Source organism: Dromiciops gliroides, chromosome 6 (assembly GCF_019393635.1).
Source record: "Dromiciops gliroides isolate mDroGli1 chromosome 6, mDroGli1.pri, whole genome shotgun sequence".
In the NCBI taxonomy this organism is placed as follows: domain Eukaryota; kingdom Metazoa; phylum Chordata; class Mammalia; order Microbiotheria; family Microbiotheriidae; genus Dromiciops; species Dromiciops gliroides.
In genome coordinates this window covers 3424980-3451326 of record NC_057866.1, presented here as the reverse complement: position 1 = coordinate 3451326, position 26347 = coordinate 3424980, and the positions used below count along the sequence as shown (strand labels likewise).

At 42.6% G+C, this 26347-nt stretch overlaps 1 protein-coding gene and 1 pseudogene across 1 annotated transcript; one reads left to right on the top strand and one right to left on the bottom strand.

The window, feature by feature from the left end:
- Positions 1–2714: 2714 nt before the first annotated feature.
- On the bottom strand, positions 2715–3581 carry LOC122731419 (annotated as a pseudogene).
- Positions 3582–3763: 182 nt separating this feature from the next.
- On the top strand, positions 3764–10854 carry LOC122731757 (tumor necrosis factor receptor superfamily member 23-like). The gene is given in 7 exon segments (XM_043972033.1): positions 3764–3776; positions 4063–4188; positions 6117–6151; positions 6153–6229; positions 7472–7545; positions 9775–9872; positions 10789–10854. Coding segments are annotated over 6 exon segments (399 nt in total). The 3' UTR covers positions 9849–9872; positions 10789–10854.
- Positions 10855–26347: the final 15493 nt, after the last annotated feature.

Sequence of the window (26347 nt, the reverse complement as noted above, 5' to 3'; positions counted from 1 at the left end):
ATCCAAGCTCCTTTGCCTTCCGGAATATGATATTCCAAAGCCTTGCGGTCCTTTAATGTTGAAGCTGCCAGGTCCTGAGCAATCCTGACGTGGCTCCATGATATTTAAATTGCTTCTTTCTGGCTGCTTGGAGTATTTTCTCCTTCACCTGATAATTCTGGAATTTGGCTACAATATCCTGGAGTTTTCCTTTTGGGGTCTCTTTCAGGATGTGATCGGTGGATTCTTTCAATGATGATTTTATCCTCTGATTCTATGATATCAGGACAGTTCTCCTTAATAATTTCCTGGAATATGGTTTCTAGATTCTTTTTCTGGTCATGGCTTTCAGGCAGTCCAATGATTCTCAATTGTCTCTCCTCGATCTGTTTTCCAGATCAGTTGTCTTTCCAATGAGGTATTTCACATTATCTTCTATTTTTCATTTTTTTGATTCTGCTTGACTGATTCCTGGTGTCTCATGGATTCCTTATCTTCCAATTGTCCCACTTTAATTTTTAAGGCATTGTTTTCTTCAGTGAGATTATTGCACCTTTTTTTCCATCTGGCCAGTGAATTTTTTAAGGCAGTGTTGTCTTCAATGAGATTATACACCTTTTTTTCATTTGGCCAGATGAATTTTTTAAGGTATTGTTTTCTTCAGTGAGATTATGCACCTTTTTTTCCATTTGGCCAAATGAATTTTTTAAGCTTTGTTTTCTTCAGTGAAATTATGTGCTTCCTTTTCCAAGCTGCTGATTCTTTTTTCATAGTTTTCTTGTTTTGCTTTCATTTCTCTCCCCATTTTTTCTTCTACCTCTTGCAATTGAATTTTAAAATCCTTTTTGAGCTCTTCCAGGAAGGCTTTTTGTTCTTGAGACCAATTCACCTTCCTCGTGAGGCTTCAGATGTAGGTAATTTGAGGCTATTGTCCTCATCTGAGTTTGTGTTGGCTTCTTCCCTATTGATACAGAAGCTCTCAATGGAGAGGGCTCTATTTTTGCTTCTTACTCATTATTGCAGCTTATTTATTATTTTTTAAGTTGAGGTCTGCTCTGGGGGCACCAGGGTCCCTGTTTTGGGCTTCTTGTGCAGGGGTATAGGTGCTGTGTGACCGGGTTTTTTACTCTGAGTCCTTTATTGGTGTGTGGAGATCCCCCACCCTGCACTTCCTGTCTGATTGTGCTCGGCCAGTCAGGCGCTGGACCCCGGCGTCTGATCCCGGCCGACCCGTTTGTGGCCCTCTCGGCCGGTGCAGGTAGGTTTTCCACTGTCCTTCTTGGCCACCAGATTTTTGAACCAGGTTCCAGGGGCCTCAGTTGTTTGGCTGTGGCCCGCAGCTCCTGCTGACTTGCCCCGACCCCTCAGCACTGGGCTGCTGCCCGTGCTGGGCCTCCCTTTTGCCCGAGTCAGACCGACCTTTTCCTGAAGTCTTCTAAATTATCTCTGGTTGGGAGGACTGTGTCTCTCTGTCTCTTTGCAGGTTCCGTAGTTTCAGAATTCGTCCAGACGCTTGATTTAATGTTTGTTTTGAGGGAACAGAAGGAGAGCTCAGGCAGCTTGCTGCTTCCTCTCCGCCATCTTCCTCCATTCTCTATATATTTGAGAAATAAGGGGGCAGCTAGGTGGCGCAGTGAATAAAGCACCAGCCCTGGATTCAGGAGGACCTGAGTTCAAATGTGGCCTCAGACACTTGACACTTACTAGCTGTGTGACCCTGGACAAGTCACTTAACCCCCATTGCCCTGGAAAAAAAAAGAGAGAGAGAGAGAGAGAAATGAGACCTTTTGGATGATTTTCTTTCATCTCTCTTGTTTCTCTTGCCAATTTTTCCTCTACTTACTAGATGTTTAAAATCCTTTTTGAGCTCTTTCATGGTCTGAGACCAATTCAAATTTTTCTTTGAGGCTTTGGATGAAGCAGTTTTTTTTTATTAATTAATTTTTTTTTTTCCCATTACATGTAAAGATAGTTCTCAACTTTTGTTTATACAAGCTTTCCAATTTCAGATTTTTCTCCCTCCCTTCGCTCCCTCCCCCTTCCCTTAGACAGCAGGTAATCTGATATAGGTTATATATATATATACACATAATAACATTAATCCTATTTCTGCATTAGTCATGCTATAAGAGAAAAATCAGAGCAATGATGAAAAACCTCAAATAGAAAAAACAACAGCATCAAAAACAAAGAAATAGTTTGGTTCATTCAGCATCCATACTCCACAGTTCTTTTTTTTTTCTTGGATTTGGAGATCCTCTTCCATCATGAGTTCCCTGGAACTCTTCTGTACCATTGCATTGGTGAGAAGAATATAGTCCATCACAGTAGATCAACACTCCATGGTGATGATACTGTGTACAATGTTCCTCTGGTTCTCCTCATCTCACTCATCATCAGCCATGCAAGACCCTCCAGGTTTCTCTGAACTCCTCCTGTTCATCCTTTCTTACAGCACAATAGTATTCCATTGTATTCATATACCACAACTTGTCCCAGCCGTTCCCCAATGGATGGGCATCCCCTCAACTTGGATGAAGCAGTTTTGACTATTGGTTTCTGAGTTTGTGTTTTGATCTTTCCTGACCATAGTAACTTTCTATAATTGGATATTTTTCTTCCTTTGTTCATTTTTCCATCCTATTTCTTGACTTTTCACTCTATGCTAAAGTAGGGGTTAGGGTTAGGACTTCTTTTTTTTTTTAATTTCAAATATTTTAATAAGAGTTCTCTGCCAGGCATTTAAAACACCAGTTTGTGAGGATAGACTCCATTGGAGAGAGAGAATACAGAGCGCAGGTAGCCATGGAGCTGAGGAATCTTCTTGATTTGGGGCAGGATCTGAGAGTCCACTGCTTTCTGGTCAGCCTTGCGCTGCTCTGTAATCTCATATTTTTCTTTTTCTGTGTCCAAAATCTCTCCTTCTTGGTGTCTAGGTTTACAGAGCCTCTTCTTCTTGAAGTAAGCATCGGTAAGATGATTTGGAATTTTCACACCTGAAAGGTTAACCTTGGTAGAAGTGGCAATGACAAATTTCTGATGGTTCTTCGCAGAGGAACACGGTTGATGGACAGAGGTCCCAGTCCACCAGTAGTAAGCCACTAGCCAGTGGCTTTCAGGAAAACCCCTCGCTTGCCCCTGTGGCGGCCAGTGAGCATGATCAGAACTGTGACTGGGGTGATGCTAGATCGGAGTCTCCTCACGTGCTGGCTGAAGGGCTTTTTGCTATGACTGAGCAGCTTTCTAGGCACATCCTCGGTAGGGTAATACCGAGGCATTTTGCGGATCTTTACCACTCGGTTTCCTCCATTCTTATCCCCACCAACTGGCTTTGAGATGGTAGCAGGTACCTTCTCTTTCTTTTTCCTTTCAATCCAGGTTTTGGGTGCAGTGTACTTGCGTTTGTGCTTGGCCCACCTGGAATACATGGCAGACCTTGAGTATCTGCTGATCCCTCTGGCCAGGGCCGGGTTGCGGCTGCAATGCCTTCGAGGCTTTTTTCACCACCTTCTCAGCAGCATCTTCCTTTTTGGGCTTCTTTCCTTTTTTTCTTTTTTGACCTTTTTTTCCTTTAGCTCCTTTGAGGGGGTTTGGTCCGCCATCTTGAGAGACAGGAAAGAGCGGTTAGGACTTCTTCCTGGATCCAAGTGTGGGCAAGCAACAGAGTCCTCCCCCAGGTGCCAGCAAAAGGACCCTTGTAATCTCTTTCTGACCAGTTGTCTGGCCCCCTTATCATCTGTAGACTGAGAGGTCTGGAAATTGCCACTGATTCAGTCACCCCCCAATGTCTGCTGCTGGTTCACTGGGGTGTGGCCTGAAATCCACTCTCACCCCAGTGTGACAAACCTTTCCTGCCAACCTTCTAAGTTGTCTTGAGCTAAAATATTGTTTCACCTCATCCTTTTGTGGGTTCTGCCACTCCAGAATTTGTTGTGAAGCATTATTTAAAGTTGATTGGAGGGGTTTGGGGGAGAACTCAGGTGAGTCCCTGCTTTTTTCTCCACCATGCGACTCCAATCGCCCCTTTTCTTTGACTCTTAGTAACTACTAAGTCTTTCCCACCTTTGTTACTTCCTCACACAGGCACCCGTGTCCTCAAGCATTGCACTGTGCCTCACACTATGGGAATCTGTGAGAACTGCCCCCTTGGAGAATACGCCCTTAAAAATGGACTGGCCACCTGCAGACAGTGTGCCCAGTGCAGAAGAGGTCAGTATGTTGCTGAGCTGGAAAGGCACAAGCTTCTATGAGGAGAGGGAGGCCAGCCCAGGGGACTTGGGCATTAGACCAGGAGGAGTGACCGCCTCCCCTGAATCAGAGCTGGGCATTGATGGCAGACCACTGTCGCCATCCTTTTAGGCCAAGCCTTGGGTCTCTGATGTGATGAGAGGGGGGCAAAGAGTTGGAAGTTGGGGCCCATGGACAGGAGGACCAGAGTGGGAGGGGACACGTCACTGAAGATGAGCAGGATTGGCCCACTTCCTCCCTCCAGAGAAGAGCCTATCTGGGTGGGGTGGGGCAGTGAGAGAAGGGCAGGCTTTGGAGAATTTTGATTGTCCTTCAATTCAAATTCAGGTGAGCACAGGTACAAAAGGGTCCTTTGCAGCTTTCCCTTGTTGTCTGGGGGAACAAGCCTGGGTGCCAGTGGGGACACCCAGGGACAGGACAAGGCTGGTCTTCTGGAAGTGTCCTGCCCCTCAATTGTCCCCCTGTCAGAGGCCAGAGCTTGGCTAACTCAGGGGGAATCCAAACGGGAGAAGGGTCACAGAAGTTTGGGGGGGGGCTGGTTCTGAGACACAGAGAATGTGGCTCAGGGGCCCGAATCCCCCCCCAGGGGTGCCCACCAGGCTTCCCTCCCCAGACTCCCCATCTGTGCTGCCCCAGGTGGTGGGGACCGTGACATTGTCCTCCCTGTTCCTCACTCCCTCACACCCAGTCACACTTACTGTTTCTTTTCTCCTTTGGTGGGAGTTCCAGCCATTGAGGGGTCCCCAGACCTGGAAGGCTCTCCCTTTAAGGCCCAACTAGAATCCCACCTCCTACAGGAAGCCTTCCCTGACCCCTCCTAGTTCTAGTGTCTTCTTTGAATGATTTCTTATTTATCCTGCACAGAACTTGCTTTATGTAGATTTGTAAACACGTTGTCTCCTTTACTGTGGCTGGCTAGTATGCACTATGGGTAGAATGCCAGGGACTGGCAATCAGGAAGACCCGAGTTCAAATGAAGCTTCAGACACTTACTAAATGTGTGACCCTGGACAAATCATTTTACCCTGTTTGCCTCAGTTTCCTCATCTGTAAAGTGAGCTGGAGAAGGAAATGGCAAAGCACTCTAGGATCTTTGCCGAGAAAACCCCCAAAAGGAGTCACAAAGAGACAGACACGACTGAAAAAGCCAAACCACAAACTCCCCTAGTAGACTGTAAGCTCCTTGAAGGCAGGACTGTCTTTTGCCTTTCTGCTCAGCACAGTACCTGGCAGGGACTGGGTACTTAACATGTTTGTTGAATTCTTTGTGGGGGGAGGGAGAACAACAGCTGCATATGGCATCTCCCCCGCCCTGCCCTGCCCTGGTGCCCAGGGCCTCTTGGAGGGCTCCCCACTGTTGGGAATAATAACAATGATGAGAGCAAGAATAAGCACAGCCAGCATGTCCACAGGCCTCAAGGTTCGCTAGGCCCCTTACAAACACTTCCTTTGATCCCCAGGACCCTGAGGCAAACAGAACTGGGTCACACAGCTAGTCAGTGCCTGAGTTCTCCTGATTGCATGGTGATGGGCAGACTGTACACAGGATGTATTGTATAGAGTGGATGGGCTTCGGGGGTCAGCAGAGCTAAGCCCAGTGTGAACGGTATCCTTGCCCCCCCCCTCCCACCTTGCTGGGCGTCCCCAGGTGCTTTCGTTATTGTCACACAGATCGGAGGACCAGCCCCTAGGTGAGGCAGGGTCTGGCATCCCCCCAGGGTAATTACTCCCACCAGCCCTAGTGGAGCGCTGAGGTCAGCTGGCCGACCACGTGAGCCAATAGCACTTCTGGACACTAGACTGTCCCAGGGAAGCCCCCCTAGAATGGCATCTGGCCGGCTTGAGAGCCCCTCTGGGGTCACCTGACCAAATGTGTCCCTTTTTGGCAGATGAAGTGATGGTGAAGCCCTGTTACGGGGGTACAAAATACTGAATGCCACTGTAAAGAAGGATACTATTGTGAGGCCACAAGCTGTGAGGCATGCTGGCGCTGCACTGAGAGGTAGGTGTCTGCCCCGGTGTGTCCACAGTGGCAGGCCATGTGAGGGATTCCAGGCAGGGTAGCTGCTGGCTTGGGCCGGAGGGCTGCACAGGGGCAGGGCTGCAGAAGGAAAAAAGCTTCATGGAGAAGGCAGAGTTTGGGCTGAGGCTTGCAGCATTGGGGGTCGGGGGGGGGGGGCAGGGCTTCTGATGGAAGCAACCAATCAGAACTCAGGGCCAGAGAAGGCCTGCTCTAATTGGGGGGCTGGAAGGAAAGCAGGAGAAATCCCAAGTGTCTGGTAGCAGAAGGAAGGAGTGAGCACATTCAGAGGGGACCCCAAAGTCCTGGCTTCCTCAGGCAGCCATTGAAAGGGGAAGCATGGGGAAGGGAACAAGCATTTATTGAGCACCTACAGTGTGACAGGAACTGGATAAGGTATTTATTGGTATTTTCTCATTAAACAATATGATTTTGGGGCAGCTAGGTGGCACAGTGGATAAAGCACCGGCCCTGGATTCAGGAGGACCTGAGTTCAAATCTGGCCTCAGACACTAGACACCAGCTGTGTGGCCCTGGGCAAGTCACTTAACCCTCATTGCCCCACAAAACAAAACAAAACAATAAACGATATGATCCTATTTGAAAAGAAAAAAAGAGAAGGTAGGACTGAGCTGTGGCAGGGAAGGGGGAGATAGAAGAGGGCCATGGACTCCCCTGACATCTTGGGGCAGGATGCTTGGGCTGATGCCAGCAGCTGTGCTCACCTCCTGAGCTCTTTCCCTCAGTTCTCTCCAGGTGCCCATCTAGCCATAGATCCTGAGGTCTGCCCAAGCACTTCTGAAATGTGAATTTTGCTTCCACCAGCAAGAGACCAGGGGCTAACTGGAGAGAGTAGATGAAAGGCAGATGAGAGCTGAAAGCCGAGTCTGCTTGAATGGGGATGCGAGAGGAGATGGTTGAATGGGGGTCATCACAGTGGCATCTGCAGGATTGCTTAGATTTGGGGACTCTCAAAGAGACCCAGCCTATTGACCACCCTGGCTCACACTGAGCACATCACTGGAAGAGGAGAAGGTTTCCCAGCCATAAGGAGAGAGATGTTCCTTTGTCCCTGGGTTCAAGGAAAAGGCTGGGCTTCAGGCTCCTTGGCCCCTGGGAGAAGAAGAGGGCATCAGTGGAGCCATAATCATCCAAGACCATGGGGCTAGGGATGGCTCTGCCAGGGGGCAGGGGGCGACAGCCTTCACTGTTTTCTGGTCTCAGGTGCCCGGAGGGAAAGCACATTCTTCAACCATGCAATGCCACAGCTAACACACTGTGTGGAGTATCCAGCACAGGTAAGGGCATGGAGGTAAGGAGGAAGCAGGTCTCTTCCCTGTCAAAATGGATGTGGGTGTCCCTCTGATGCCCTGGAGTCAGTCAAGAGCCTAGACCCGCAGCCCACACTGCCTACCCACCAGTGTCCCAGAATCCCCAAATCTCACAGCAAGAAGGTCCTCAGAGGCAGCCCTGAAAGAGGTGGAAGCCCCTCCTCCCTCCCATCAGTCCCCCCCCTCCTGCCCCCTCTAAAGCCCTAGAGCTGGAGGAGGCCTCAGGGGTCATCAGGCCAGAGGCTTCCCTGAGAGCTGAGGAATCAGTGACTTGACTTCCCTCGAGTCAGTACCCAGGCTCTATCCCCCAGGTCACAGTAACACACTAATTCTCCTCCTGCCAGGCATCACCTCCACAGGAGACTCATCCCTTGTCAGAGATAGGAGGGAGGCAAGAGATCAGCTCAGGAGGGGTGGGCTCTCACATGATGCCATCTTTTTTTTTTTTTTTCCATGATGACATCTTTAGGGAAAAATTGAGGGGTAAAAGGAATGCACAGGGGGAGGGGGAAGGGCAGAGGTAACATGGGGTAAAATCTGACATGAAAGAAACAGGAAAGGGCTTATGGAGTGGGGAAGAGATGGGGGAGGAGCAGGGCAGTAAATGAACTTTATACCCATCAGAATTGGCTCAAGGAGGAAATAATATACACGCTCAATTTCCCTGTAGGAAAATAGGAGGGGAAGGGGGGATAAAGAGAGAGGGGCAGATTGGGGGAGGGGACAGACAGAAGCAAATCCTTTTTTTTTTTTTCTCCTTTTTTGGTGAGGCAATTAGGGTTAAGTGACTTGCCCAGAGTCACACAGCTAGTAAGTGTTAAGTGTCTGAGGCCAGATTTGAACTCAGGTCCTCCTGACTCCCCCAGGGCCGGTGCTCTATCCACTGCCCCACTGCCCAACCTAGCTGCCCCTAGCAAATCCGTTTTGAAGAGGGATAGGGTGGGGAAAAGAAAAGAAAAAGAAAGGATAGCTGGGTGGAGCAGTGGATAACACACTGGCCCTGGATTCAAGAAGACCTGAGTTCAAATCCAACCTCAGACACTTGACACTCATTAGCTGTGTGACCCATGGCAAGACACTTAACTCGAATTGCCCTGGAAAAAAAAGAAGAAGAAGAGGGATAGGGTGAAAGAAGATAGATAATAGAGTAAATATCATAGGGAAGGGAATAAGATGAAGGGAAACAGTTAACAATAGTAATCATGAAAAAGAATAAAGAGGGAAAATTGTACAAAAAATATTTATAGGGGCAGCTAGATGGTGCAGTGGATAGAGCACCGGCCTTGGAGTCAGGAGTGCCTGAGTTCAAATCCGACCTCAGACACTTAACACTTACTAGCTGTGTGACCCTGGGCAAGTCACTTAACCCCAATTGCCTCACTCAAAACAAAACAAAACAAAAAAAAAAACTCACCACCACCACCAACAACAAAAAAACCCAAAGCCAAATTCAAAAAAGGGCAGCTAGGTGGTGCAGTGGATAGAGCACTGGCCCTGGATTCAGGAGGACCTGAGTTCAAATCTGGCCTTAGACACTTAACACTAGCTGTGTGACCCTGGGCAAGTCACTTAACCCCAATTGCCTCACCAAAAAAATACATACATATATATGTATGTATATATTTATAGCAACTCTTTGTGGTGGCTAAAAATTGGGAATCAAGGGAATGTCCATCAACTGGGGAATGACTGAAGAAGCTGTGGTATATGATTGTAGTGGAATGGTATTGTGCTATAGGAAATGACAAGCAGAATGATCCTGGAAAGACTCATATGAACTGATGTATACTGAAGTGAGCAGAAGTGGGAGGACATTGTGCATAGTGACAGCGGTATTGGGAATGATGGTGAGCAATTGTGAATGGCTTAAGTACTCTCAGCCATACAATGATCCAAAATAATCCCAAGAGACTAATGATGAAGCATGCTATCCACCCCCATAGCAAGAACCGATCAAAAGAGCACTTGTGGATTGTATGTATACAACCTCTATCAGATTGGCAGCTGTCTTGTAGAGCGGGGAGGAAAGGGAGGGAGGGAGAAAAATTTGGAACTCTAAATCCTATGAAAATGAATTTAAACTACCCTGACATGTGACTGGAAAAAATAAAACAAATGTTTGTTGCATGAAAAAAAAAAGGAAGGGTGGACTCTATCCTTCCTTTCATGAACGCTTTCTTTATTTTCCCTTGGTAGGAGTACACAGTTCACTTTGGAGTCTGATGCTTTTGGTTGTCATTCCCATTACGGGGAACTTGCTGGGCTTATAGACGCTGCATGAGGAAACAGTATTGGTAAATGATGGGCCTTTGACTGGGAGGGGTTGGGGTGTATGTGACATCCCCTCTTTGCTTGATTTTGGGGTTGGGGGTAGGAGCACGCAGAAAGGTGTTTTGTAAAAATTCATCTGCTCCTGGGGCAGTTAGGTGGCGCAGTGAATAAAGCACCAGACCTAGATTCAGGAGGACCTGAATTCAAATCTGGCCTCAGACACTTGACACTCACAAGCTGTGTGACCCTGGGTGAGCCACTTAAACCCTCATCGCCATGCCAGAGAGAAAGAGAGAGAGAGAGAGAGAGAGAGAGAGAGAGAGAGAGAGAGAGAGAGAGAGAGAGAGAGAGAGAGAGAGAGATGAACAAAAAACTGAACATATTCTCTTAAAAAAAATTTTCATCTGTTCCCACCCCTTGTTGGGGATGAGTTAAGTAAGGTTCATTCGTGCTCCTTAAGAAATGGAGGGGGGCCCACATGTACAAAAATATTTATAGCTGCTCTTTATGTGGTAGCAAGGAATTGGAAGTTGAGGGGGTGCCCATCAATTGGGGAATGGCTGGACAAGTTGTGGTATATGAATACAATGGAATACTATTGTGCTGTAAGAAACGATGAGCAGGAGGAGTTTAGAGAAACCTGGAGGGTCTTACGTGAGCTGATGATGAGTGAGATGAGCAGAACCAGAAGAACATTGTACACAGTATCATCAACATTGAGTGTTGATCTACTGTGATGGACTATATTCTTCTCACCAATGCAGTGGTACAGAAGAGTTCCAGGGAACTCATGATAGAAGAGGATCTCCAAATCCAAGAAAAAAAAAGAACTGGAGTATAGAAGCTGATTGAACCCTACTATTTCTTTTGTTTTGGGTGCTGTTGTTTTTTCTATTTTGAGGTTTTGCATTACTGCTCTGATTTTTTCTCTTATAACAGGATTAATGCTGTAATGATTGGAATGACGCCACCTACTGGAGACTTGCTGTGGAGAGCTCCACCATGAGGAAAATGCCTCAGAGGCATTGTGGCTTTTCCTTGGCGTCAGGAAATGACACTTGCTCATGGGTGCTGTCTATCAAGTCTACCAGCCAATCAACTGGAGGAGCCTCCTATGGTCTGGGAGGAGACAGGAAGGAGGAAAGGGAGCCTGCGCAGAGAGCACTGGCCTTTTTTGGCTTCCGGACTTGATGGTGGTGACGGCAGAGGACTTCACAGGAAATTTGAGGAAAGATAGGAATGCCAGGCTGTTAGAATTCTGTTCTCAATCGTTTTCTTTCTATTTTCCAATAAACCCTTAAAAACCTAAACTCGTTTTATCAGTGATTTTTAGTCAGTTTCCCCCAAACTGGGGGAACACATTAGAATCCACATTTAGAATCTTAAATTACACAATGCAGAAATAGGATTAATGTTATTATGTGTATATATATGTGTGTGTATAGATATATAGATATCTATATGTCTATGTATATAGATATATAGATATAAAGATATAACCTATATCAGATTACCTGCTGTCTAGGGGAGGGGGGAGGGAGGGGAGGGAGGGAGAAAAATCTGAAACTGTAAAGCTTGTATAAACAAAAGTTGAGAACTATCTTTACATGTAACAGAAAAAATAAAATACCTTATATGTAAAAAAAAAAAAAAAAGAAATGGAGGGGGGCAGCTAGATGGCGCGGTGGTTAAAGCACTGGCCCTGGATTCAGGAGTACCTGAGTTCAAAGCTGGCCTCAGACACTTGACACTTACTAGCTGTGTGACCCTGGGCAAGTCACTTAACCCCCATTGCCCTGCAAAAAAAAAAAAAAAAGAAATGGAGGGCAGGGGGAAGAGTCAGAGCTGGAGTTGAAGAGGGTTTGTCTCTGGAGGGTCAGGAAAGGCATCCATCCAAGGAGGTCCCATGGCACCTCCCATTGCCTGAGAGTCCAACATGGTAATTAGTATGAGGGTGATGGCTGAGAGGCCCCCCAGGGAATTCTGGTTTGTCAGAAGAGTGGGTGGGAAAGGTAGAAAGGGACCCTACTGGTGGCTTATCCCACAGCAGCCTGCATTCGCGTGTGTGTGTGTGTGTGTGTGTGTGTGTGTGTGTGTGTGTGTGTGGCTATTGGGGTTAAGTGACTTGCCCAGGGTCATACAGCTAGTAAGTGTTAAGTGTCTGAGGCCGGATTTGAGCTCAGGTCCTCCTGACTCCAGGGCCAGTGCTCTCTCCACTGCAGTGCCACCTAGCGGCTTCTAGCAGCCTGCATTCTAAGCTGTGTGAATGCTCAGGCTGAGTGGAGGTGATTTCTGGCCCTGGGTGGACCCAGCCTGTCCAAGGACAGTGATTCTCCCAAGGGTCCCAAACAGGTCCGGATTTGAATACCAGTGTCTTAGCAGCACTGTCCTGCTGGGGTTGGGGGGGGAGGGGGGTATCTCATGGTCATTTTCTCTCCTTCCTTTTTAATTCACTCTAGGTAGACAAAAGAAGGCTAAATCATGAACTCTGATCTGTGCATTTGTTGTCAAGGAGAAGCCAACTGGAGCCAAGCTGTCTTAGCTTCTGCTGAGAGGAAGCCCCTGATGACTTGGGCACCTTCTCTCTGCCTGGTCCAAGATTGCTGCTCCCTCCACCCTGACAGGAAATAATTATTAATGTTGGATTTCTTGGGGATCAGTTTCTCAGTGCTTTCTCCCCCCAGTCCAGACTGTCCAGTTCTTAAGAAACTTCAGCAAACCTTATTTGGGACAAACCCAAGGGAACAAAAGAAATGGAGACAGATCCTTTGGCTAGCTCAGTGAAGGACTGATGGGATCAAACCACACCTAGATAATGGACTTTGCCTTTGCCTTCAGGGAGGGTCTTTAACATTCTTCTCCCTTAATGTACACCACCCTCAAGTCATGTCAACCCATGGAACTGAATGGTGCTAACCAATTAGTAGGAGCCAAGAGCCCTCTCTCTCTAGAGAGAGAGAGAGAGAGAGAGCGCTCCTGGCTCCTGGCTCCTGGCTCTCTGGCTTGTAGATCTTCTGAGTGCTCTTAGGTCTCCCTGAGACCATGTGCTCTCTCTCTCTCTCTCTAGGAGAGAACTTGGGTCTCTTGCGGCTTTTTTCTTGCTCTCACTGAGTGCCATGCTGAAGCTCCTCTCGCCCTGCTTCCTCTACCAAGTGGCTTGAGACACATAAAGTTGAGAAGACTAATGGTCAATTCTTTACATATATATATATGTATAAAATATATAAAATACATATATATATATAATATATATATGTAAATATATATATTTTACATATATATATATATGTAAAAAAAAAGACATGTAAAAACAAATTTTGACATCAATTTTTTTTCTTTTTCTTTTTTTTTTTTTGGTAAGGCAATTGGGGTTAAGTGACTTGCCCAGGGTCACACAGCTAGTAAGTGTCAAGTGTCTGAGGCTGGATTTGAACTCAGGTACTCCTGACTCCAGGGCTGGTGCTCTATCCACTGCGCCACCTAGCTGCCCCTTGACATCAATTTTTAAAAACTTTGTGTTCCAACTTCTCTTCCTCCCTCCCTCCCCCCTCCCCAAGAACTCAAGCAATTCAATATAACTTATACATGAGTAGTCATGCAAAACATCTCCATGTTAGCCAGGTTGTGAAAGAAAACCAAAAAAAATATGCTTCAATCTGTTTTCAGATACCATCAGTTCTTTCTCTGTAGATGGACTGCAATTTTCATAAGTCCTTCAGAGTTATATTAGTTCACTGCTTTGCTGAAAATAACCACGTCTTTCACAGCAGATCATCTCACACTATTGCTACTATTTTGTATACAGTACATTTCACTCTGCTTCAGTTCATGTAGGTCTTTCCAGGTTCTTCTGGTAGCATCCTGTCCTTATATAATACCTTAAACTTGACAAAGAATTTTCTTCACAATATCCCAGAAAAATAAGTACTATACTTTTGCCATTATAATCAATCCTCATAACTGTTTCCCTCTATCCTTTTCCCTTCCCATAATATTCTATTTTCTATCTTCTTTTACCCTATTCCTCCTCAAAAGTGTTTTGCTTTTGACTGCCCCTCTCCTGCTCTGCCCTCCCTTCTTTCACCCTTCCCTCCTTATCCCCTTTCCCTCCTTTCCCGAAGGGTTAGATTACTCTGCTGAGTTGGGTGTGTATGTTTATTTCCTCCTTGAGCCAACTCTGATGAGATTAAGGTCTTTGAGCTAATTCTGATATCTAGAAGGCTCCTTCACTTCCTCACACCTCCCCCATCTCCCCCCCCCCCACTCCTTATGCCCTTTCCTGCTTCTTTCATGTGAGATTTCACCCCATTCTGCCACTCCCCTCCCCCAGTGTATTCTTCTCCCCCTTCAATTTTACTCCAAAGATGTCCTCATGGGGCAGCTAGGTAACACAGTGGACAAAGCACCTGCCCTGGACCATGGAGGACCTGAGCCCAAATTTGGTCTTGGATGGAAGACACTCATCAACCCTGACTGCGCTCTCCGCCCCCCCCCCACACCCCCAAAAAAGAAACAAATAATGCTTTACAGGTATCATCCCTTTGTAATCAATTCCCACCTGTGCCCTCTGTCTAAATATATTCCTATCATCTGCCCAAATAGAAGGCTCTTATGATTTGGACATATCATCTTCCCATGTAGGAATGTAAACAATTTAACCTTTTCACATCTCTCATGATTTCTTTTTCCTGTTTATCTTTTTATGCTTCTCTAGAGTCTTGCATTTGAAAGTCAAGTTTTCTATTCAGTTCAGGTGTTTTCATCACAAATACCTGAAAGTCCTCTTTTTCATTGAAGTTCCATTTTCTTCTAACAGATTATACTCAGTTTTGCTGGGTAGGTAATTTTTCATCATAAACCTAATTCCTTTGCCCTTTGGAATATCATATTCCATGGCCTCTGACCCTTTAATGTAGAAGCTGCTAGATCCTGTGCTATCCTTGCTTCACAGTATTTGAATTGCTTCTTTCTGGCTGCTTGCAATAGTTTCTCCTTGACCTGGGAGCTCTGGAATTTGGCTATAATATTCCTGGAAGTTTTCCTTTTGGGATCTCTTTCAGGAGGTGATAAGTGGATTCTTTCAATTTCTATTTTACCTTCTGCTTCTAGAATATAAGGGTAATTTTCCCTAACAATTTCTTGGAAGATGATGTCTAAGCTTTTTCCTTGATTATGGTTTTCAGGTAGCCCAATAATTTTCAAATTATCTCTTCTGGATCTATTTTTCAGGTCAGCAGTTTTTCCAAGAAGATATTTCACATTGTCCTCTTTTTTTATTCATTTGGATTTGCTTTATTGTGTCCTTATTGTTTCTCCTAAAGTTACTAGCTTCCATTTGCTCAATCCTAATTCTTAGGCAATTATTTTCATCAGAGAGCTTTTGTATCTCCTTTTCCATTTGGCTTTTCATGTCATTCCTGCATCACCCTCATTTCTCTTTCCATTTTTTTTCCTCTACCTCTCTTAATTTATCTTCAAAGTCCTTTTTGCACACCTCTATGGCCTGAGACCAATTCATATTTTTCTTGGAAGCTTTAGATGTAGGGGCCCTGATGTTGCTATCCTTTTCTGAAGGTGAACCTTGATCTTCCTTGTCACTGTAATGATTGGAATGACGCCACCTGCTGGATACTTACTGTAGAAGAGTTCTGCCCATGAAGGGAAGGTCTTTGAGGGCAAGATCAGGAGTCAGGAAGTGACGCGGGCTAGTGGGAGGAGGAAGGAAGAGACTGGTGCTCAGTCTCGCTCTCTTTCCTGGGGACGCTGGCGGAGAAGGGAGCTAGAAATGTGCTCTCCCTTTAATAGATAGGAATCTAGGCCTTTCTCTCTCTCTTTACCAAATTCTTATTCTCCTTAATAAATGCTTAAAAGTCTAACTCTTGCTAAAGCTTGTAATTGATTGGCGACCACTCATTAGATATTTTAGACAGTTTAGCTAGAATTTTAGCCCTTAACAGATGGCTGACCACGAAGAGGAAAGCTGAACCTCACTTCTGATCTTCTGGTTGGGTAAGAAATTTCCCCTACACTCTCCCTTTAACTGCTAAGTACTGGCGTACTGGCTGTGTTTTCCCTTTAAATTTTTTCAAATGGACCTTTTAAACTCCCTAGTTACCCTATTTTTGATTTTAGTCTGTTTAACCAGACAAATGGGAGATAAGATCATGTTAATGCTTTGTTTTTGTGGATTTTCTATTTTTCTTTTTATTTTTGTTAAAAGAGCCAGCAACTTACTCACACAAGGAAATATCTCTCCCTCTCCGAACCATGCTTTTTCAGAGAAACCTGAAGAGATTCCTGCTGCTTTCCCCAGTTCTAACACTAATTGTTGCTCTAATTTTGCATGCCTGGAGGCAATGACCCACCCTCTAGAAGCTTTTAATCCCCTAGCACCTGGAGGCAAAGTGGGGGAAGAGGAATCCAGGCCTGAGTTCAAAATCAAGTCTGATTCAAATTGCTCTGGTCCCTCCCCTCTTCTCCAGACCCCACCCTCTACTCCTCCTATGGCCAAGCCCATAGCTTCCCCTGCCTGGGAAGTCCAGAGATCTGGTGCGCATGCTCAACTTTTTCTACCTGCATTTGCAGCTTCAGGCTCAGCCCTTCCCCAGCCTGGCTGTGCTTCTGAGACAACCTTAGAAAACCCTTTAAATTCCAGATATGCTCGTTTTGTTCTTAATTTTGCTAACCTGCTTTTGTCTTTAATTAGTAATCTTATAAAGCATTTGTATGGTGAAAAGGCTGACAGACAATATAGAGGGGTTAAAGAAGAAAAACTTAAGCCGAATAAGAATGACAATCATCAACATAGTTCAAGACTCCGATTCTTTTGCCATGGAAGGGTATATATTTTACAGAAATGTAGAAGTAAGCAGCAAGGTATTGATATGAGTATTGGGGATTTTAGATATCGGAATCAAAAGTGTTCTGAATTCACTCAGAGTAATAGTATCAGTTCAGAGGTTACATAGGATTTCTATGCTATTATATATACATTTTTAAATTAATGGTATGGGTTTATTTTCGTAGAGATTTTCATGCATTTGAGATTGTGTTTTATACTTAGTTTCTAAAACAAAGAGAATATTTGTAAAAGCTTTTTATAGTCATGTGGTCCAGTTTATATTTTATAATACTCTTATTGATATTAAGTTCATATTCATTTAGATTTCCCTAGTTTGAATTTCATTGTCTTTTATTGTTCCACGTGTATCTTCTTCTATTCATTCATCTATCTAATTTTGAAACATGGTTTTGATTTCATAATACATTGTTAATTCTAGGAGTATTGTGCTCCCATATTCTGAGTTGTTTGTTTTTGTTATTTTTTCTCAACTGATTATTTGATCAAACTCTTTAAAGCATTTCCCTGGCAAATTGGTTGCCATGGCAAGTATAAATTGATTCTAGAAGTATTATTTTTGATAAGCATATTCCAAAAAAAAAAAAAAGAGGGGAACATTTGTAAAAGTTTTCTTTTTTTCAAAAAAAAAGTTTTCTTTGAGATTCTGTTGTGCTTTAACTTATATTTAAATATGTTCAGATTTTTCACAAAAGTAATTGTATACTAAGTAAAAAAAGGTATTATTTGAAATTGTTGCATAATTATATATTATATTCAGAGTCAAGATGTATTCACATTTTTTGCAATCATTTATTATCCTCAATTTTTAAATCCATATGAGACTTGGATTATGGGAACTTATCATTTAAGACACTAATTGCCTTTATTCTGAGTTATCAGATGCCAGTTGGCCAAGATGCCATCCAATCACAAGAGGAATACATGCAAGAGCAGACACTGAACTGTCACATGAGGGGAGACATGCATGAAGTCAAGGTATGGCCGAGGGAACGGCTTTTGACTAATGTTGAGGTTGGATTCTCTTGGTTTAATATTTTATTCTCTTTTTCCCCACAATATTGTACAGATGGCTGGAAGTATTCATCCCACCCATCTCACTTCTACACCTGGCTTCTATGCTCCCTCCTATATGCCTGATGCCATGGACATCTCAATCCCATGCATCTGATTAAGTCTGACTCAGTTTCCTCCAATATGTTCGGTGCCATGGACATATATTCCATCCACCTATTTTAAGTCTGGCATACTGTATGGGCAGTACATATTGCTCAAGTGTGGGAATGCTCACATCCCATCATTTCTCTGTTCTTTTATGGTAACCCCCATAATTATCTCAGGTGTCATGATAAATACAGTGTTGAATTTGGCCTTGACACCTGTTACCAATTATATTAGATTTTTGAATTTCTCATAATGGCATGAGGATAATTAGGCAGATGATGCAAAAAGTGATGAAACAAAGATAAAAAATTATTTTTAATAATTAATATCGCAGCAATTGTCTTCTCAATTACCCTCCATAAGGGGGGGACTATAGTAATATTATAATTTTAAAGAATGGTTCAATTTTTGTTTTATTATATGTTTCATGTGTAACAACTAAGATTCTGAATTCCCTTAGACATGTTTTTGAGAACTTTCATTGTTTGATTTGATTATTGACAAAGCTATTTTAAAGTTGTGTTAAGCTCAATTTTGTAGGAAATTTTCCTGGCTGATTACCAGCATCCACACATCAACCCCTGAAAAGACTTCCATTCCATGACTACACCTAGAGGACATCTGAGAAAAGACTTTCAGAGACTTTAAATGAACAGTTTTGATTTGTTGTTTTTTTTCTCTTTCTGTTATAATATACACCATCTGTAACATGTATTCTCTGCAGAGGCCCTCCCTTTGCAGGACTAATGTCAAAGCGTCGGTTCATGAGGACAAAAAAAAAATCGCCCCTCTGGACAAAACTTTCCTCTCTTCCTTTTCTATATTGTTGTTCACATATTATTAGTTAGCAATAGTTATTATATTCTTTTTACTGTTCCGTCAAGGAAACATTTTGTTTCTTGAGGAACAACAGGGGGGACTGTAACGATTGGAATGACGCCACCTGCTGGATACTTACTGTAGAAGAGTTCTGCCCATGAAGGGAAGGTCTTTGAGGGCAAGATCAGGAGTCAGGAAGTGACGCGGGCTAGTGGGAGGAGGAAGGAAGAGACTGGCGCTCAGTCTCGCTCTTTCCTGAGGACGCTGGCGGAGAAGGGAGCTAGAAATGTGCTCTCCCTTTAATAGATAGGAATCTAGGCCTTTCTCTCTCTCTTTACCAAATTCTTATTCTCCTTAATAAATGCTTAAAAGTCTAACTCTTGCTAAAGCTTGTAATTGATTGGCGACCACTCATTAGATATTTTAGACAGTTTAGCTAGAATTTTAGCCCTTAACATCACTAAAGAAGCTTTTGATGCTTCGCGACTTACTCTGCCTGCTCATCCTGCCCATCTTTCACTTGTCTTTTAACTCCTTAGTGTGGAGTCCTGCTTCCAGGATATACTGTCCCAAGCTTTAGGGATTCCCAGGTGTTATGATTTAATAAGGGGCAGTTTCTTCACTTGTGTAACGATTGGAATGACACCACCTGCTGGAGACTTACTGTAGAAGAGTTCTGCCCATGAAGCGAAGGTCTTTGAGGGCAAGACCAGGAGTCTTTTCTTTGGCGTCAGGAAGTGACGTTGGGTAGTGGGAGGAGGAAGGAAGAGACTGGCGCTCGCTCTGAGGCTCTTTTCCTGGGGACTCTGGTGGAGAGCGGAGCTAGAAATGTGCTCTCCCTTTAATAGATAGGAATCTAGGCCTTTTTCTCTCTCTTTACAAATTCTTATTCTCTTTAATAAATGCTTTAAAGCCTAACTCTTGCTAAAGCTTATAATTTATTGTCAACCACTCATTAGATATTTTAGAATTTTAGCCCTTAACAGATGGCTGACCACGAAGAGGAAAGCTAAACCTCAGTCTTCTGATCTTCTGGTTGGGTAAGAAATTTCCCCTACCCTCTCCTTTTAACTGCTAAGTACTGGCGTACTGGCTGTGTTTTCCCTTTAAATTTTTTCAAATGGACCTTTTAAACTCCCTAGTTACCCTATTTTTGATTTTAGTCTGTTTAACCAGACAAATGGGAGATAAGATCATGTTAATGCTTTGTTTTTGTGGATTTTCTATTTTTCTTTTTATTTTTGTTAAAAGAGCCAGCAACTTACTCACACAAGGAAATATCTCTCCCTCTCCCAACCATGCTTTTTCAGAGAAACCTGAAGAGATTCCTGCTGCTTTTCCCAGTTCTAACACTAATTGTTGCTCTAATTTTGCATGCCTGGAGGCAAAGACCCACCCTCTAGAAGCTTTTAATCCCCTAGCACCTAGAGGCAAAGTGGGGGAAGAGGAATCCAGGCCTGAGTTCCAAATCAAGTCTGATTCAAATTGCGATGGTCCCTCCCCTCCTCCCCAGACCCCACCCTCTACTCCTCCCATGGCCAAGCCCATAGCTTCCCCTGCCTGGGAAGTCCAGAGATCTGATGCACATGCTCAGCTTTCTCTAACTACATTTGCAGCTTCAGGCTCAGCCCTTCCCCAGCCTGGCTGTGCTTCTGAGACAACCTTAGAAAACCCTTTAAATTCCAGATATGCTCGTTTTGTTCATAATTTTGCTAACCTGCTTTTGTCTTTAATTAATAATCTTATAAAGCATTTGTATGGTGAAAAGACTGACAGACAATATAGAGGGGTTAAAGAAGAAAAACTTAAGCTGAATAAGAATGACGACCATCAACATAGTTCAAGACTCCACTTCTTTTGCCATGGAAGGGTATATATTTTACAGAAATGTAGAAGTAAGCAGCAAGGTATTGATATGAGTATTGGGGATTTTAGATACCGGAATCAAAAGTGTTCTGAATTCACTCAGAGTAATAGTATCAGTTCAGAGGTTACATAGGATTTCTATGCTATTACATATACATTTTGAAATTAATGGTATGGGTCTATTTTCATAGAGATTTTCAATGCTTTTGAGATTGTGTCTTATACTTAGTTTTTAAAACAAGGAGAATATTTGTAAAAGCTTTTAATAGTCATGTGATCAAGTTTATATTTTATAATACTCATTAATATTAAGTTCATGTTCATTTAGATTTCCTCAGTTTGAATTTCACTGTCTTTTATTGTTCCATGTGTATTTTCTTCTATTCATTTATCTAATTTTTTAAAAATTGCAAGATGGTTTTGATTTCATAATACAGTGTTAATTCTAGGAGTATTGTGCTCCCATATTCTGAGTTGTTTGTTTCTGTTATTTTTTCTCAACTGATTATTTGATCAAACTCTTTAAAGCATTTCCTTGGCAAATTAGTTGCCATGGCAAGTGTAAATTGATTCTAGAAGTATTATTTTTGATAAGCATATTCCAAAAAAAAAAAAGAGGGGAACATTTGTAAAAGTTTTCTTTTTTCAAAAAAAAGGTTTTCTTTGAGATTCTGTTGTGCTTTAACTTGTATTTAAATATGTTCTGATTTTTCACAAAAGTAATTGTATACTAAGTAAAAAAAGGGGTATTATTTGAAATTGTTGCATAATTATATATTGTGTTCTGAGTCAAGATGTATTCACATTTTTTGCAATCATTTATTATCCTCAATTTTTAAATCCATATGAGACTTGGATTATGGGAACTTATCATTTAAGACATTAATTGCCTTTATTCTGAGTTATCAGATGCCAGTTGGCCAAGATGCCATCCAATCACAAGAGGAATACATGCAAGAGCAGACACTGAACTGTCACATGAGGGGAGACATGCATGAAGTCAAGGTATGGCCGAGGGAACGGCTTTTGACTAATGTTGAGGTTGGATTCTCTTGGTTTAATATTTTATTTTATTTTTCCCCACAATATTGTACAGATGGCTGGAAGTATTCATCCCACCCATCTCACTTCTACACCTGGCTTCTATGCTCCCTCCTATATGCAGGATGCCATGGACATCTCAATCCCATGCATCTGATTAAGTCTGACTCAGTTTCCTCCAATATGTTTGGTGGCATGGACATATATTCCATCCACCTATTTTAAGCCTGGCATACTGCATGGACAGTACATATTGCTCAAGTGTGGGAATGCTCATATCCCATCATTTCTCTGTTCTTTTATGGTAACCCCCATAATTATCTCGGGTGTCATGATAAATAACAGTGTTGAATTTGGACTTGACACCTGTTACCAATTATTTTAGATTTTCTAATTTCTCATAATGGCATGAGGATAATTAGGCAGATGATGCAAAAAGTGATGAAACAAAGATAAAAATTATTTTAAAAAATTAATATCGCAGCAATTGTCTTCTCAATTACTCTCCATAAGGGGGGACTATAATAATAATATAATTTTAAAGAATGGTTCAATTTTTGTTTTATCGTATGTTTCGTGTGTTAACAACTAATATTCTGTATTGCCTTAGACATGTTTTTGAGAACTTTCATTGTTTGATTTGATTATTGACAAAGCTATTTTAAAGTTGTGTTAAGCTCAATTTTGTAGGAAGTTTTCCTGGCTGATTACCAGCATCCCCACCTCAACCCCTGAAAAGACTTTCATTCCACGACTACACCTAGAGGACATCTAAGAAAAGACTTTCAGAGACTTTAAATGAACAGTTTTGATTTGTTGGTTTTTTTTCTCTTTCTGTTATAATATACACCATCTGTAACATGTATTCTCTGCAGAGGCCCTCCCTTTGCAAGACTAATGTCAAAGCGTCGGTTCATGAGGACAAAAAAAAATCGCCCCTCTGGACAAAACTTTCCTCTCTTCCTTTTCTATATTGTTGTTCACATATTATTAGTTAGCAATAGTTATTATATTGTTTTTACTGTTCCATCAAGGAAACATTTTGTTTCTTGAGGAACAACAGGGGGGACTGTAACGATTGGAATGACGACACCTGCTGGAGACTTACTGTAGAAGAGTTCTGCCCATGAAGCGAAGGTCTTTGAGGGCAAGACCAGGAGTCTTTTCTTTGGCGTCAGGAAGTGACGCGGACTAGTGGGAGGAGGAAGGAAGAGACTGGCACTCAGTCTCGCGCTCTTTCCTTTGGACTCTGGTGGAGAAGGGAGCTAGAAATGTGCTCTCCCTTTAATAGATAGGAATCTATGCCTTTCTCTCTCTTTACCAGATTCTTATTCTCCTTAATAAATGCTTAAAAGTCTAACTCTTGATAAAGCTTATAATTTATTGGCGACCACTCATTAAATAGTTTAGACAGTTTAGCTAGAATTTTAGCCCTTAACACTTGCCTGGTCCTTTCTCTGGTCTGTAGATAACCCCAGGCCAAATTGACAGTCAACCAGGCAACAAAACTTTATGTGCCATGGTTGCTATCACTGACAAGCCTGTACCCCTCCACCACATGGGCTGCCCCCCACTCAAGGTTTCTTCCTGGTTCCCCACTGGGGTAGGACATCCAAATAACCCCTTAGCTCCTGTATACATGCCTATAGATTTCCCCCCAGCCCTCTCAACAGACTGTGAGCTTAGTTCCAGAAGATGCTGGCACTGCAGCTGGTTCAGAGGCTTGGGGGATAAGTTTTTCTGGCGAAGCCTGCCTGGGGCTATATCTGTGTCATTGTGATTGTGGGGCTGGACTCTTCTCCCAGCCTGGCTCCCCCTTCTGCTGAACTTCCAAGGTATCTTTGGCTGGAAAATAATCTCAGCCATCTTTTTGTGGATTCTGCTGCTCCAGTTGTTTTCTGTCTGTGTTTGGAGTTTTTTTGGAGTAATTGTGTCAGGAAGTCTTAAGTGTTTACTGCCTTTCTTCCACCATCTCAGCAATTAATTTATATATATATATATATATATATATATATATATATATATATATATATATATATATATATATATATATATATATATATATATTGGTGAGGCAATTGGGGTTAAGTGACTTGCCTAGGGTCACACAGCTAGTAAGTGTTGTGTCTGAGGCTGGACTTGAACTCAGGTCCTCCTGACTCTAGGGCCGGTGCTCTATCCACTGCGCCACCTACCTGCTCCTACAAAACATTCTGATGACTACATATGGGTATTTGAAACCTGAAACTTCTGATTTTGATCTTCAATCTATCTATTCTTTTTTGGTAACTTTCTATAATCATGTCAGATGTCACATGATAGACACAATATTGGATTTAGCCTTGACATCTGTTCCTAGCTATGTTATATTTAATTTTTCATAATGGTATGGGAATAATTAGGCAAATGATGTAAAGAGTGATGAAACCAAGATATGAATCTGTTTCTTAATTACTATCACAATTTTCTCAGGTCTGTATTTTTGTTTTGTTTTGGGTGAGGCAATTGGGGTTAAGTGACTTGCCTAGGGTCACACAGCTAGTAATTGTTAAGTGTCTGAGGTCGGATTTGAACTCAGATCCTCCTGAATCCAGGGCTGGTGCTTTATCCACTGCACCACCTAGCTGCCCCCTCAGGCCTGTATTAAAGAATGGTATATCAGGATAACTTGTGGACTCTTTTGCAAATGCCTTAAAGAGACATCCACATTTGTTAGGGAATATTTATATAAACATGGCTAGAAGTTGAAAATGTTTCTGTAACTTACTTTATATTCACTGTTGTAAAATTAATTATTAATATATTTTTGCATAGCATTCCATAATTTTATTACGACTGAAATTAATCTGGCAACTTTTATATGATTTTCTTTTTGTATCAGATTTGTATTGATTACATTATACATAGTAGTTTGAAATTCCTTAGTGTGAATCTCATCTTTCATATGGGGAACTGAAATAATGTAAAGTATTTTTAAAAATGGGTTCTAATTTCTTTTGTTGTTTGTATCTCAGCTTTATATGTAACAATTGAATAACCCACGATTGTAAAAATCTTTGGTTTAAAAGGTTGCAAATTTCCTTATCTGAGATAGTTATTGGCAAACTCATTTAAAGTTAAGTTAAGATCACTTCTTCAGGAGATTCTCAGCTGAGGAATAAGATCTAAAGAACCTGGGAAAGACTATGATCACACCTCAGATCCCGCAGGAGTACAGAATTGCATCAAGATGATATCTCAAGAATCATCTGTAGGATATGAGACTTCTAGAAACCTAAATGGACATTTCTTTTCTTGTATCACTTTCCCCTTTTGCATAGACTATTTGTAAGACCTGCCTCCTTTAGTTTTGTCAATGTGTCACTCAGTTTTTTTACTTTTTTCCCTTCACATTGTTACGAGCCCTTTGGGCTTTTTTTTGAATAAACATTATTTATAGTTTTGAGTTCCAAATTTTATTCCTCCTTCCCTCCCTCCCCTCCCCACTCCCTGAAGCAGTAAGCAAATACATGTGCAATGTGAGAACCAGGGTGCCACCCCCTGCTGAGAAAGGCATTGTGAGAACCAGGGCTCTGCACCCTGATAAGAAACATGCCTCTATTCATAGAACTGCCTGTAAGTCATGTCAATCAATACTACCAGCCAATTAGTTTGGAGCTGTATGTGGGGACTGCCTCTCTTCCAGTCCCACAGGAAGCTTCTACTCAAACAGACTGAGAAACTGTCTTTTTGGTTTGGAAAGGTGGTGGCAGAAAAAGGAGGAAGGCTTCCTCATTTGTGGAAATTCGCTCTCTTCGATAGCTAGGTGAAGGCGGCTTTGTCTCTTTGCTAACCCCTAATATACTTTAATAAATGCTTAAAAGCCCAAACTGTTGCTGAATTTATCAGTAAACTTAGCTGGTTCTCCCCCCCACACTGGGGGCAGGTAAGGCCACTACACATTAGATTTTAAACATCACAGCAATTATGTAAAACATTACCATATTTGTCATTTATACAAGAAAACGATTTAAACAAATGAAAGAAAGGGAAAAATAGCATGCTTCAGTCTGTGCTCCATCAATATCGGTTCTTTTTTTTGGAGACGGATAGTATGCTTTATCATTAGTCTTTTGGTGTTTTCTTGGATCACTGTATTGTTGAGAATAATTGTCTTCCACAGTCCTTCATCAAACAGTATTGCTGTCACTGTGCACAATGTTCTCGGTTCTGCTTTCTTTTCAGTTCATACAAGTCTTTCCAGGCCTTTCTCAAATCATCCCGCTTGGCATTTCTTATAATAATATTCCATCACCATCATATACCACAGCTTGTCTTGTAATTTCCCAATGGATGGACATTCCTTTGATTTCCAATTCCTAGCCCCCACAGAAAGAGCCGCTATAGACATTTTTGTACAAATAGGTCCTTTCCTCTTTTTTGGATGTCTTTGGGATATAAACTCAGCGGGTGTTGCTGGATCAAAGGGTAAGCGCGGTTCTACAGCCCTTTGGGCATAGTTCCAAATTGTTCTCCAGGATGATTACGTCTTTTCACAACTCCACCAACAGTGGATTAGCATCCCAGCTTTCCCACATCCCCTCCAACATCCAATATTGCCATGTAAAGAACCCTTTGTAAAATATTTGTAATATTCATTTTATTCATTGAAGAAATGGTAGTTTTCAAATAAATCAGATGGGGGTTGAGGAAATAATTATTAATAATGGATTTCTTGGGGGAACCCAGAGATCAGTTTCTCAGACCTTT